Raw genomic sequence first — 14,051 nt, 5'->3', positions numbered from 1 at the left:
AAACGAAGTAAGTCTATGTTAAACCATTGACGAATAAACAGTAATCGTAAGAAAGAACTGCAGTAGTGTTTTGGGCAAAAAGTGGCTACTATGCAATTCAGTGACTCAAAATCTTGTTTTATTGCCTTACATCTTTTTTGCTCTCAACGGTACATTTGTTTCTGGTTGTTATTAACAATTACAATTTTTAACAGACATAACTTATTAATATTGATTTCCCTTCAAGGTGAGTAGTATTATATGCCTTTGATCTTAAAAATATTGTCAATTAGCATTTTCAATTATATTTACCCCCTAATTTTGGCCTAGTGTTATTATTAGCATAGAAATGGAAATGTTAGTTTTTATTTATTTTTATTTTTTTTCATTTTATTTCGTTTACATTTGATTGAAGTCGTTCAGCCATAGCACACAATATTAATGCAATGTAACCTTTAGGATAGTTCTATTATGTATATTCTATTTAAAAGCATTGTTTCATGTACGAATCTCATTTTTACTGTGTTTCTTTTGCCTATGAACAATATTACAAAACCTGGTAAATGAAAATCACAGCTGAAAATTCGTCGATAGTTTTTTTTAAGTGTCAATATTAAGCAATAAGTAAACATAATAAAACTCAATTGAAAATACAAGGGTACAAAGCAAGGTATCTGTAAAGTTGGACATCTATATTGTTGCAAATTTTAGCGACATTGTCCTTCTGCATGTGTGCATTCGTTTAGTGTAAGTTTAAGAGAGCTATTAACTTCTATACACTACTTAGTGCTTTTTACGGAAAACGAAAAGGTTATTTTTAGTAGCAAATTTAAATGGTACGAACTAAAAATTTTATATTTCTTTTTTGGCAATTTTATTTTAATCATCAATGCTTTCTTTATATTGTTTTGGAATTAAATACAAGAAATTTATATTCATTCATCCATTCTTTGGAAATAGGAAAATAAAAATCCGCATGCAATATTAGGGTGCATTGCTACAGCTTTTGGACTGTTTCAGCCTATAATGGCGGCTTTTAGACCAGCTCCAGATAATCCAAAACGACCTATTTTCAACTGGCTGCACTGGATTGTTGGCAATTCCGCTCAACTGATTGCAGGTTTGTATAACTTATGTTTAGAAATAAATTTTATCATCAATGCTTGAATAATTATTTAAATCAAATTTTGCAGTTAATGAGACTGAGTAAAGTAAAAATGAAAAGTATGTTCAGTAAAATATTTGGTTCATTACACTTTTATAAGCACTGGAGAAGTTGCATTTGAGCATCATGTATGTGTAGGTTTGTAAGGGTCAACATATAAAGGGTTTACACAAACATAAAACTGGGCAGACTGCGTTTTTTTTTTTTAAATCAGGTTCTATTAATGAAAATGTTACTGGGAAGAGCTATGTTTAAGGAAACATATGGTGGTAACTTTGGTATGAAAGTTTGCTATTTGTTTAAATAAAACAGCCTGCAGCTAAAAATTGTTAGGCATGTCAGTGCTGTATTGGCCATTTTTAAATATGGCAGATTATTTTTTGAGACTTTTTATCAGTAAAAAATCAAGAAAAGAGTTTAAATCAATTATTCTGAGAGAATAATTGATTTAAAAATGCTTAAATAACGGGCATTAGTTATAAATTTCTTCATACGTTTCACTAATTTATGACACGAATAATTTTATTAAAAGGTATCCCTGGTAGTCCGTTAAATACTTGACGAAACAGTTTGAATCGGTTAAGCTATTTAACTTATTTCATTCGTTTGTAACCTCACCCGATGTAGTTTACTAACTCCAAGTTGAACAACTGAAATATAGGCACATAAAAATCTAAATATTACAATTATTTTTTAACAATAAAAAAGTATGTTTCCGGGATTTCTGGCTCCTTCATCTTTTTAAACAGAACCAGCGTAATTTGTAGGATAATTTTCTCAGCTTAGATTCAGATTCCAATGCTATGCTCCTTAATTTCGGAAAGAGTCGAACGAAGAACAAAGCCGTTGAAAATATCATTCCTCACACTCGCATTTTTATATTACTTAATTGGATCACTATACTTCTGTTTAAAGAGTGGAGGCGCAGAACCATTAACTTTTGAAAGTGTGCGAGTCGTTATTCATTCTTGCCCGAAGTATAATTCAGTTGACTCTCGACTTTAAGAACTTAATGAGAATGTGGGAAAAAGTTCGTAAAAACGATATTTTGAAAAATCGAAATGCATTTAAAGCTATGCACTATGTATAGTACGCATATTTCTTATAGCTTGTTCAATCAATTCTAATAGATATTTTATTTTTCGTTTCATTCCAAATTGAAAAAAAAAGTCTTGGTTCAGTAATTCAAACCGCAGGAAAGGTAGAATATGGGATTACAATTTAGTAAAAAAAAATATTAAATAAAAACAAAAAACCCGACTGCGTAAAAACCAAAAAAACTAAAAAGAAAAATGTATTAGTTTTTTTGGTTTTTACTCAGTCTGGTTTTTTGCTTTTATTTAATATTTTTTTTATTTTACATTTTTTAGTTATTTTTCATTGACTTTAGTTCTTAAGATAAAAGGACGGTACATTTCGCAATCTTGTCATTTCATTGAGAGAGTTTGTATCGTGAGGTTTATTAACTAACTTGCGATGGTCTAAACTACTGATAATTAGTCCCTCTGGGGACGTAACTCTGCTTAAAGCTACATGTGCTTGACCTTCGGCAAAAATGCGCGAACTTAAGTCAGCCTCAGCACAGCTATATAAACAGCCTGTATAACTCATGATGACGCGAAATCGGAAACGTCGTCAGTCAAATCTTTCTCGCAAAACTAAAAATGCCTCTCAAGAAAGTACACGTCGCGAATCTCAGACCCTTGAATCAAGGCAACATGTTAGAGATGAAAATCGAATTAGTACACTTTCTTTCTTTTGGTGCTTATTGCACGGGTTTATTTGGATGAGGACTACAACCTGAGTGTCTTTCCTTCGTTACGCACAGTATATTTTTTAATACTGTATAGAATACATATAAAGAACACATGAAAGAATTTACATGGGAAAAGTACATCCGGAGCGAGGGTGCCTTGACCCACCGCCTGAAGTGGAAGAAGCAATCGCTCAGACCACTCGGCCATTGAGACCCCAATTAGTAGATTTAGTTTTCGCTGCCTGAATTTTTTTGTTTACTAACTGCATTTTTCGCACGCAGGTAGGGTGCGACACAGTGTGCAACACCCAACATGAGCCGATCCCGAACTGACAAAACATGGCAACTGGTTGTTGATATGGTGAATTTTGATTACTGTCATCTGTTTAGTGACACTCCCAAGGTTAAGACAAATCGATAGACGTAGAAATTACCAAAATTGGCCAAGGCGTTTAGCCTGTAGAACGCCACATAGGAACATACATACATAGACTGATAAACACATTAACCTCCTTTGCGTCGCGCACGCGCAGTCGGGTAAAAAGGTGTTGCCCTTTCCGTCCTGCCCCTGGTGCTGAGGTACTTGGGGAAGAGCTACAACGAGTTCGTAAAAAAAGTTTTTAATATACCAGTTTGAAAAAAAAAGAATGAAATATTTCATTGTTTAAATGGAAGATGTTTGGGACTAGTGAATAGCTCATGAAATTTGGAGTGTTCATAATTTAGAGGCTCGTAAAATCGAGCGTCAACTGTATTTAAAATGTTTTCTGAAGTAGCCATAGCTGAAAAGTTTCGGTTGGAGATGGCTTTGTTCTACGTCAGAGACATTCCATATTCAGTCAGTTTGCTTTATTATCACTGTCTAGTGCCCCAATTCTTAGATAGGTACGGCAAATTGATCTGTATCTGTCAGCAACAGCTGCGAAACTTTAGCCACAGATTTTCAGCCCACGTCATTGATTCTGCATAATTTAAGCAACACGATGTGGTACTGCCAATATCTTATTCATGTGACTTATTGCTCTTATTCTGTCATATACTTTTATTCAGAGGACAGTGATATGTTGATTGCGTTGTAGCGTAATGTAGAATACTTACAAATCCTCGCTGTTGATGAGATATCTGAAAAATATTGCAACAGATTTATTTTGTTGCCATTTACCGAAAGTGGTAACTCAGCATAAAGAGGTCTTCAGAAACCGAAGCAACAGCAGCCCAATCTCTTGTCAACTGTTTGTAGGGCCGAGTCTAGTAGTTTTGCCGCCCTAGGCAATGTTGGCAAGTTCCACCCTTTAGTCTTAATAATATATATATATATATATATATATATATATATTAAATCATTGAGCATACTATCCCATATTGCTGCAAATATAACTGCTAAGTAAAAAACTATAGAATAAATTTGAGTTTTTAATTTCTTTTTTTTTTCCTTGTGTCTGCTTATATTTTGCCAGTATGAAATTTCCAGCCCTTCCACTTATCGCCTACGCCGGGAGCCGGGCCTGACTGTTTGAAAAGTCTTTTCTTACGGTTTCAAGGCTTAATTAGTTACATAAAATGAAATGTAATTTCCTTTAACTATTTTCATAACTAATGGTCTTTTCATCCTCGTCTACTATTTAACGTACAACTACTGTAATATGCAGTGCTAGCAGGCCTAATTAAGCAATACGTAAGCAAGCACAAATTTAAGCACTCAAATCGCTGTTCTTTGGAAAAAACTATTATGTTGGCATTGGATTTTCAAGTCACTAAATTTTTTATAGAAATAAAGATTTCTTTTATTAATATGGTCACTATAAATATTTCAAGATCATTTAATAGGAAACAATTTATGACAAAGTTGTTAAATAAGAACTTCTCAAGGTACTAAGACAAATGATTTGGTTTTATTGGAGGTATCACAGCTTTTTACGGTGGAAACGAGACTTGCACTTTTGTATATTTTATGTTTTTGGTGTGCCGGCTGGTGGTGTGATGGTTAGGTGCTGGCCTTCTACGTCTGTGGACCCAGGATCTGACCTGGGGTGGCCAGTCGGTGGATTTTCGAGATGCAGAAAATCATCAGCGCTCGTGTCGTATGATTATGTGGCATGTTTAAGATCCTTTCAGTATTCGTTTAGCTTAGAATTCCCTCGGCAAAATTAAAGGTACCTCCTTCTGGTGGAAACTGGGCGTCCAAATTATCCGTGCCATTGACATCCATGCTTTAATGGCGGCACATGAAAGACTGGATGCCGTATCGGGACATCGCACTAGGTCTGCTAAAGAGTCTAAAATGCAGCCCCCATTAGACGAAAAAAAAAACTATTTTCATGACATGTTTTTGTCTTTTTTTTTTTTTTTTTTGCCTAAATCTGTTTTCAAAAAAATAAATAAATAAATAAAAAATAAAAAAATGCAAAAGAAGAAATGAATTGCGTTCTAATGAATCATAACGATATGCATTAATAAAAATATGTTTTACTTATTAATATATTTAACATTCTATTTTTTTTTTTTTTTTTACATTTGAAAAAATACTCAAGGTTTTTTTTAAGCTTATCAATAAACGCAGACAAAGCAGTAAAAAATTTTAAAATATTTTGTGATTTGATATGAAGTGGTGTCAATTATTTGTTTGCACAAAATTTGATATAGTACATCTTAAAATTGTTAACCCTCGGTGAAGAGTCGAAAACATCAAATTAAGGGAGAGGAACGAAACACTATCGATAAACCAGGACTTCCACATTGCTCTCATTAATGAGGACTTTGACTCGAGTTTTCAGGTAAATTTTATTCACCATTGTAAGCAAACAACGACGTTTCTCGAAAAAAAAAATTGCCAAAACTTGATTATGACAACCTTTGCTTTTGTTTTGAGCCGATTTTGAAGTCGATTTATCCAAGGACAAAATGCCAACAGCCCTGATGTGCACTGTGTTTCATAAATTGGAAATTGATAACTGAATGTTTTAAAACATGCACTTTTTTGCGTTGCGTTCATATCACAAATGCAACAAAATATTGCCTGTATACTGAAATACCTTTTTTTATATTTTAAGTGGTAGCCATCTTCTTTGCAAGATCACTGCAAGCTTCAGGATTGAAAGAGAGTTTCTACTGGGTTATGGCAATTTTCGTCATTGTATATTTAATATTTCATTTCTTGTTTCAACTTCATTCCTGGACATCTGATAAAAAGAGTAATTTTTTTACTTATTTCTTCATTTTTTGTCCTATTGTAAAGTGCTTCTTCAAAGAAATAATAACCAATATCACTGTTTTAGAAAATAATGAAATCAAAATGAATGAAATGACCCATGTAAGAGGAGCAACCAACAATATCCAAGGAAACTCGCAAGAGAAAAATTCATCAGTAAGTATTGAATGCGATTTTGAATTATGGGAATCTTCTAGATTTTTTTACATTTTAGTTTGGTTCACAAATAATATCTTGGAATTACTTCTGTTACATTGCCTAAACGACTGTGAATAAATGAGAGACCATTACTATTTTCACTGTGCAAGTACAGCTACTGTTCAGATGAGTGAGCCTAGGATCAATCTGCGGGCAGAAGTTGCAGCTACGCTTGAGCAGTTAAGACTGAACACCTGTTAAAACTGAAGGCAAAACACCGGTGCCGTTTGGGACCCAAGTGTCAACAAGCGATACTATTTAGAACCTTATGGCGCAATGGAGGTTTGGAAATGTGATTAGGGTTCCTATTGATCACTTCAGTAGGTGCTCGGAGTTAAATATTAGCTAATTATAGGTTAATTATGAGCTAATTATGAGTTTGACACTTCAAAAACTGAATTGCGCCTTGAGCATGCGCTCTGACGAATCATTTTCAACCAATGTAATGGCAGTATTTTGAAAGTGTTCTGTGAAGTAGGTGTTGGGGTATAATTTCCAATTTAACTGATTACGAAAAAGGATTAAAACTTCATCATATCTTGTAACATCATGTCATATCACTTATAACTTGATCATATTATTGTATCTCTTAATATGCATGATTTAAAAAAGTAATGCCTACGTTTTTTCTAGGAACTGCCTTTCGAATTACCTATAATAAAATTGACTCTTATAAAAAGTGTTTTGGATAAACTCGGAGTTTTCACAAACTTATCGAGCAACCATCTGGACTACACTGGTGTCCAAAAGTTATGCATAATTGTTATTTATGTGATTAATGTGAGAAATATACATCGAAATAGGGGGAAACGTGATATGCGAGTGCAACACGGTTACAAAATAAGAAAACTACTCAAAAAAACGGTAATATTTACTTTTATCATCCCAAAAAATAGTTTAAATGAAAATTAGGCATATGAGGAGTTTACTCTTTGTACAAAAATTTTTCTTTAAAAGATGATGCTGAAGTTCAATAGTGTGTATGGCCACCTCTGACTGTCAGGCACGCTGCACAACGATTACTCATACTTTCTATGAGATGGTGAACGAGTTGTGGGCTTAAACAGTTCCAAGCATGCTGGAGAACTCTTTTTAGCTCCGAAGCGGAGCTTGGCGGGAGCGAACGGACTGAAAGTTTTCTCCCGAGCATATCCCAGACATGCTCGATAGGGTTCAGGTCAGGGGAGTTCGCAGGCCACGTCATTCGCTGGATATTTTCTGATTCGAGGAAGTCTTCGACCACAGCGGTTTGGTGACATGGCGCGTTATCGTCCATGAATATGAACTCAGGACCAACAGCACCTAGAAACAAGCGAACATAAGGCTCAAGAACGTCGTCTCTGTATCTTTGACCAGTGACTGAGCCTGTTTCAAAAATATGGACGTCGGTTCGGCTATCAAACATAATGCCCGCACACACCATTACTCCTGCTGACGCAAAGTGATGTCTTTCTCTTATGTTTTGCGGTTGGAAACGAGTCCCCTTTTCTCTCCAGATTGTTACCTGACGAGAATCACCCTGTAGAGTAAAGCGCGACTCATCACTGAACATCGCATTAGCCCACTGTCCCATACTCCAATGCCGATGTTGCAAGCTCCAGTTTAAACGAGCGCGTTTATGCGCTGATATGAGAGGAATGCAAACTGCTGGTCTTCTGGCATACAGACCGACATGATTGAGTCTCCTGTAAAAAGTTTGCCTCGAAATTGTTATTCCTGTGACGGCACTGAGCGCCGAACCTAGTTCTCTGGCACAGCTGTCCCTATGACGTCGTGCAGAAATTGCCAGAAAACGATCTTGGCTTGCGGTTGTGACTCTTGGTCGACCTGGTACTGGTCGGCGGGTAACATCTCCCGTATTTGAAAACCTCTGCCACAGTCTCGAGATTACACACTGAGGCACATTAAGAATACGAGACACTTCAGTTTGTGATCGTCCAGATTCTAGCATTCCAACGATTCTTCCTTTCGCAAACATGTCCAATTGGCGTCTTTGTGCCACTATTAGTTCTGTTTCACCAGATCCAATGTTTCTTGGTTCAGCAATTGCATGAAACGCGCCTGAACTCTCTAAAGCGTGCGAGCTGTTTTATCCACATTCCGAAACACGCACCTAATTCGCGCATGACAACATCGACTATACTATTTTGCATAAACATATTGTTTCTTCTTTAATCAATGAATCTCCATAAGTAACTTTATATAATTTTAAGAAAATTTACAGATTTTTCTCGCATTTTATGAATTATGCTTAACTTTTGGACACCAGTGTATTTGTTAAGAATTAGTTTCATGGTATGATTATGCGAACGAAATATCAGTTTTTTATGCATAAAATCTGCTTGTAAAATCATAGGTGAAGGACCTTTTATTACTGTTTTTAAAGCAATGACAAATTACCTAGTTTTCTATTCTGGTAATTTTATAATGCACCTCAAAAAGGGTTGACGCTAGGGCACTTTTGGGAAGATTTGGCAAATCTTCTGCCCCTAGTAGTAGCAAACGAAACTTATTTTTCAACCGAAACACCAAAACTCTTTCGTCGGTAAACCTTGCCGTATTTGGTCTTTTTTCGTTTTGAAGCATTGTTACGTTTTGTAGAACAATTAAAAAATTACTTTATTAGCGAGCTATTTAGTAAATGATTTTAAATAGAAACTTTCCTATTTAACAGACACTGAAAAATATTTCAATGTTAATTTTCTTTAGGAAAAATAGTTGCTCTCGCTAAAATAATAAGATACACTTTAGTGAACGAATGAAATTTTCTCTTTCGATGCTATGCTCATTTAATAATTCTTTACTACATGATATGCAAGTATTTTGTTTAGATAAATACTTCTTTAAAATGTTCAAATAATAAATTAAGTGAAAAAGTGTACTTTTTTTAATTGCTTTTTTTCATTTTCATTAAAATGTTTCTTGTCCTGCTCATGACTGCTATTTTCATTTTAAATTATTTGCTCAGGGAGTGTAAAAAAATATGTTTAAGAAATGAAATTTATGTGTTCTATTTCTTAAGTGAGCCATTTGATACTTGATCACTTATGCTGCGATTTAGGTTACAATGTATTCTAATTTCTCGATTGATGAATTTTACTGAAGAAAAATGAGGAGTATATGCAAAAAGCTAATTACTGTATTCAATCGTAAGTTAATTTGACTAACGAATTTGCTTAAAATATCCTTAAATAGAAACCTCTTATGGCTGTAGTAATGTTAATAGCATGCAGAAATAACGTCAGGTGTATGATCAGTTAATTTATCAGTTAGATGTTTAAAAAAAATTGGGGTCAGGTCACTGTTTTTTAGAAGTTTTTTTCAGTTCAGCCTAAATTATTTCGGGTTTTACTCAATATTCAAATGATAGTTATAGTAAGCATTTGGATTATGAGTAAAAACGAAAAATAGTCAAGAAAGTACAATATGTATATATTTCCAATATATATATTATTTCTAATTAGTATTTCTAATTTGTAACATGCTGGATTTTCTCGACAATTTGTGTTTTATTCATTATTTTTCATTTTAATCATAGTTCAGCGCAGAGTATATAATCTTTTTTCATTTAGAACACTCGAGTTCGACTGGTCTAAAATCTTTAATAATCATTTAGATAGCGATGCCAGAAAGAAGTTACTATAAACGAAGAAATCCATTCCGAATCCCTAATAGATGTTTGCAGCATATAATTTCTGATTCAAATGTTAAAAAATCTTCTCTAACTACATTGAATTTTTCTATTTTGTATCTCCCTCGAAAAGAATCGGTATAGTGTGCCTCTAATAATGAGATATGAACTTGACAGTAATTACTTCTTTTTAAGAAGTTTAGCGACATGTTATAGGCGCAGGTTTCAGTTGGAAAACTTTCGTAAAACTACCACAAAAGTAGCCCAACTTGACTCGACTCCAATTACATACACGTTTATTTACCCCAGAGGGAATTTCACATTGTTAAAGCCACCTCAACTAATCACTGCCAGACTATACTTCAATCAAAAGTGAAGGATGGTCAAGCATGTCGCGTAGTAGCTACACTAATAAAAAAGATTAATTCTGTGTAATTTTCGCATGCTTATTAAATATTCAGTTTTTTACGCCTGGTTTTAAAAGAAAAAAATGGGGCTAATGATTTCAGTATTTTAAGTAATTTGGCGAATTATCTTCCTTCAAAACGCTTAAAAGGTGCCGTGTACTGTATAATGTTAATGGCGAGTGAAAATAATTTTAGTTGTAAGATCAAGGCCCTTAACAGTTTAATATTTCCAGTTACTAAAATGAACAAAATAAGCATTTTTACACGTGCATAATACTGAATCTGAGTTTTGACTGAGTTTTGCTGTTCCATAATTGAAGACTAAAATTGGAAAACGCATTAGTGCCTATATATATATATATATATATATATATATATATATATATATATATATATATATATATATATATATATATATTCGTCAAAATTAAATAAATGCGAAGCGTTTCACTGTGGTCAACTGTTTATTGACCTATCCCCTCCTAAGAGTAGTTAAAATAACGGTGTTAGGGTCCGCATGTGGAGAGCGCAGTAAGTGCCATCAAAGGTTATTGATGGTAACTTATTTTGGTTGGCCCAAGTTCATAATGAACCCATATAAAAAAAAATTGACAGGGCATCAAAAATAAGATTCCAGGTGGATTATGGCACTTACTGCGTTTTCCATTTTTAGTCTTCAATTCATCTAATTCACTTCAGTTAACTCTAATTACTAGCTAGTAATATTACTATTGGTAGCTAGTTACCAGTTCAATTCTTTGTTAATAGTTATTAAATTCAGTCAGTCTAGTATTTTCTCATTAATATTATTTGATTTAAGGGCTTTGTTGACAGAATTTTTACTTGATGTGAGCTCTTATTATAATTTGTTCAAGTTTGCATAACTGATTTGATTCCATATTTTAGGCCAACATGTTCCGTGTGCTTCTCTTGGGAGTATTTGTCATATTTGTAGCTGTAATACTGCTGGCTCTATATGCGTTGATTGGTGTGGCGTAAGCTTCAAGTTGACAAACCACTCTTAACAAAATTTGATGCCAAAGGAGTTTCTTGCATACGAAGTATTTTCTTCAAACAAAGAACGGAATATTTCTTAACAGTGCAACTACATAAATTGTGGTGTTTGTGAGCATAAAGACGCCTTTTTTTTAAATCATTTACTTGCCGAAATTTATTTTTAAGCAGAAATTCCGAAAACATTTTATATTCTGCTTATGAATGTGATTTATTATCTCTGACTGCTGAAGTCAGTCAATATTTCGAGCAGTCTTTTAATATAAATTTTAGTGCAATTGATGTATTTTAAGAATCATGAATATTTTATGTAAAGGAATCTCTGTCACGTGTATATATAGACATTAAAGTTTGTCATAAGTTGTGTGTTTGTGAAAATAGAATTGTTTTCTAAAATCCTTAAAAAAGCAATTGAAATTTGTATTCATTCATTAAAAATCCATTATGAAATTACCAACGGGAAAACGCATATGATGTATGCCAATGACTTGTCCAATTTGAACCTTATTTATACATTTAAGCCATTGTGATATTCATTAATAATGCGGAAAAGAAAGATACGATTTCAAAATAATAAATTCACTGATATTTCACAATGAAAAAACACCTTCCATTTTCATCTTTTCCAATGGCATTATACATAATGAAGGATCGTCGAGAAGGTTAAAGGAATTGCGCTTAATGGAGATCATTTTAATGTATTTCAGTGTTTCAACTATGTTAATATTTGTCATGTGGTTAGATTTTAATTACAATTTTTTACCATTAATGATACACGCATTTGTACTTAATGAAAATCTGTACTTAAGAGAATTTAACCAAAATTCTGGCTTTTACACATTAAGGATAATGAGGTATTTCAGTATATAGATTCGGCAAATGAGATTTTAGCATGTTGAATTGGAAGATTGCTTTGCTTGATACGATCGCTTAATTTATTTAATAATATTTACTGTTCAGTCTTTTCTTTTTTGAGGTAAATAAATTATTTTTAATTTAGTTATTCATGTGTTTGTGGTAAAAGTTTATCGTTTTGTTGCTTAAAACTGTATTATGACTGTCCAATTTATTGTTCTAAGGTAGTGTTGATGACGTGTTAAAATTTATTTAATTTGACTCAATTTAAATTGTTGTTTTCTAGACTAAATCTGCAAAATTTTAGTAATAAACTAAACGTCAAAGGCGTAAAAGAAATAATGTAACATTATAGTTTTAGTTTCTATTAAAACTAGGTATTTTACCGCTACTGTAATACATACATATTCGCTCTTATGTGCCTTGTTATTTGCAAATTAAAAATAAGCTAAAAAGTTCATCTCTGCGTAAAATTTATTCCGTGAATGCTTTCTTTTGTTGGTTGAAAAATTTATTAAACTTTTCTTTACTAGAAAAGCAAAGCATTATTATTATTTTGCATATCTTCATCTAAAACCCCTTCAATTTTATCAAGTTTTTAGCGACTTTTAAAAAATCATTTGTTTTTCTGATGTATATTTTTTGTTTGCGTTGCTCTTTACAATGTATTGCTTTTCGTTTTGAAAAGGGGGGATTCAGATTTAAATATTGGAAGCTGATAAACGGATTTTTTTTAAAATATGTGATAGGTTAAACACGAAATTGTATTTTCTAAAAATGCCATTGGTTTTCTTTAATTCAATGAAGGAAAGCTGGAGCTAATGAACAAAACTAAATCATAAGCTAATGCTATTTTAAAATCACTGTAATGTTGGCTTTCAGAAAAGATTTCAGTTTAAAAAAAAAAGGTGGGGTGCATTAATATACCGCTGTTAGGCTATATATTTCTTCTTAAGAAAACATATTTTTATTCAAGCAAAAGCATCAAATTAACAGGGTTTTGTTACCTATTCTTGCTTTATACCTATGATTGTTATTTAAATTGATAATAAATTTAAATCGTGTCGAAATCATATTTAAGCATGGAACATAGTAATGAAGGACTTAGATACTGATTTTATGTAGCAAACTTAACTTGAAATAGAAATTTCGAAAATTAGGTAATGCTGAAGTATATTTAGAAGAATGAAAAATTGTTAAAGAAATTATCATTCTCTCAACGTAGCTGCTTACTTTCGTTAGAAGTCTCGAAAAACAAATCAATCTCATAAGTAGTAATAAAGTTTTGTAAAGTGTATTGAACAGCATTTTCTTTTCTGTAAGTTAAATTGTCAAATAACTCAATGCATTGTGAGGCTGCATCAATTAATGTTTTTAGTACTTGATGTTTTCATATCATTATTTTATTTCAGTTATTTTAATATTCTGATCTCGAAATACATAAAACATGTATATTTTCAATAAAATAAACTCTTTTCAAACAAAAATTGTTACCTTTCTTGTTTTCTTTTTTATATGAATAGTTTTCTGGTAAAACTGGATATCATTAAAAACCGGTGAAAGCGAAGTTTTGAGCGATTATGTTCGTGTAACCGAAGGAAATGAAAGCTTCCTTTTTATTGTTGATAACCAATTGGAAGTTTAGTGAATGTAAAAAAGTGTTTTTCTTTTTTCATGTTAATAATTTCTAATGGTTAAAGTTAAGACGAACTCAACAGTGATGAAATGTCGAGTTTTGTTTGCATCTCAAAAAATTTTTTTTGGTTTACTATGTGTCTAACATTAAAGAATTTAACTAGCAAAATTATTTCTGGAATTACTTAAGTGTTGATTTCTCG

At 32.7% G+C, this 14,051-nt stretch overlaps 1 protein-coding gene across 2 annotated transcripts in view; it reads left to right on the top strand.

Moving 5' to 3' along the window:
- LOC129218470 (putative ferric-chelate reductase 1 homolog) overlaps nt 1–13,693 on the top strand; it is an 82,407-nt gene extending 68,714 nt beyond the window's left edge. For both annotated transcript variants that reach the window (XM_054852749.1, XM_054852748.1), the window contains exons 11-14: nt 940–1,099; nt 5,951–6,091; nt 6,176–6,264; nt 11,251–13,693. In XM_054852749.1, coding sequence (XP_054708724.1) covers nt 940–1,099; nt 5,951–6,091; nt 6,176–6,264; nt 11,251–11,343 — 483 coding nt within the window. In that variant the 3' untranslated portion in view covers nt 11,344–13,693. The remainder of the gene's footprint in view (nt 1–939; nt 1,100–5,950; nt 6,092–6,175; nt 6,265–11,250) is intronic.
- The last annotated feature ends 358 nt before the right edge of the window (nt 13,694–14,051 follow it).

Source organism: Uloborus diversus, chromosome 3 (assembly GCF_026930045.1).
Source record: "Uloborus diversus isolate 005 chromosome 3, Udiv.v.3.1, whole genome shotgun sequence".
In the NCBI taxonomy this organism is placed as follows: domain Eukaryota; kingdom Metazoa; phylum Arthropoda; class Arachnida; order Araneae; family Uloboridae; genus Uloborus; species Uloborus diversus.
This window is presented reverse-complemented; position numbering and strand designations above follow the sequence as displayed.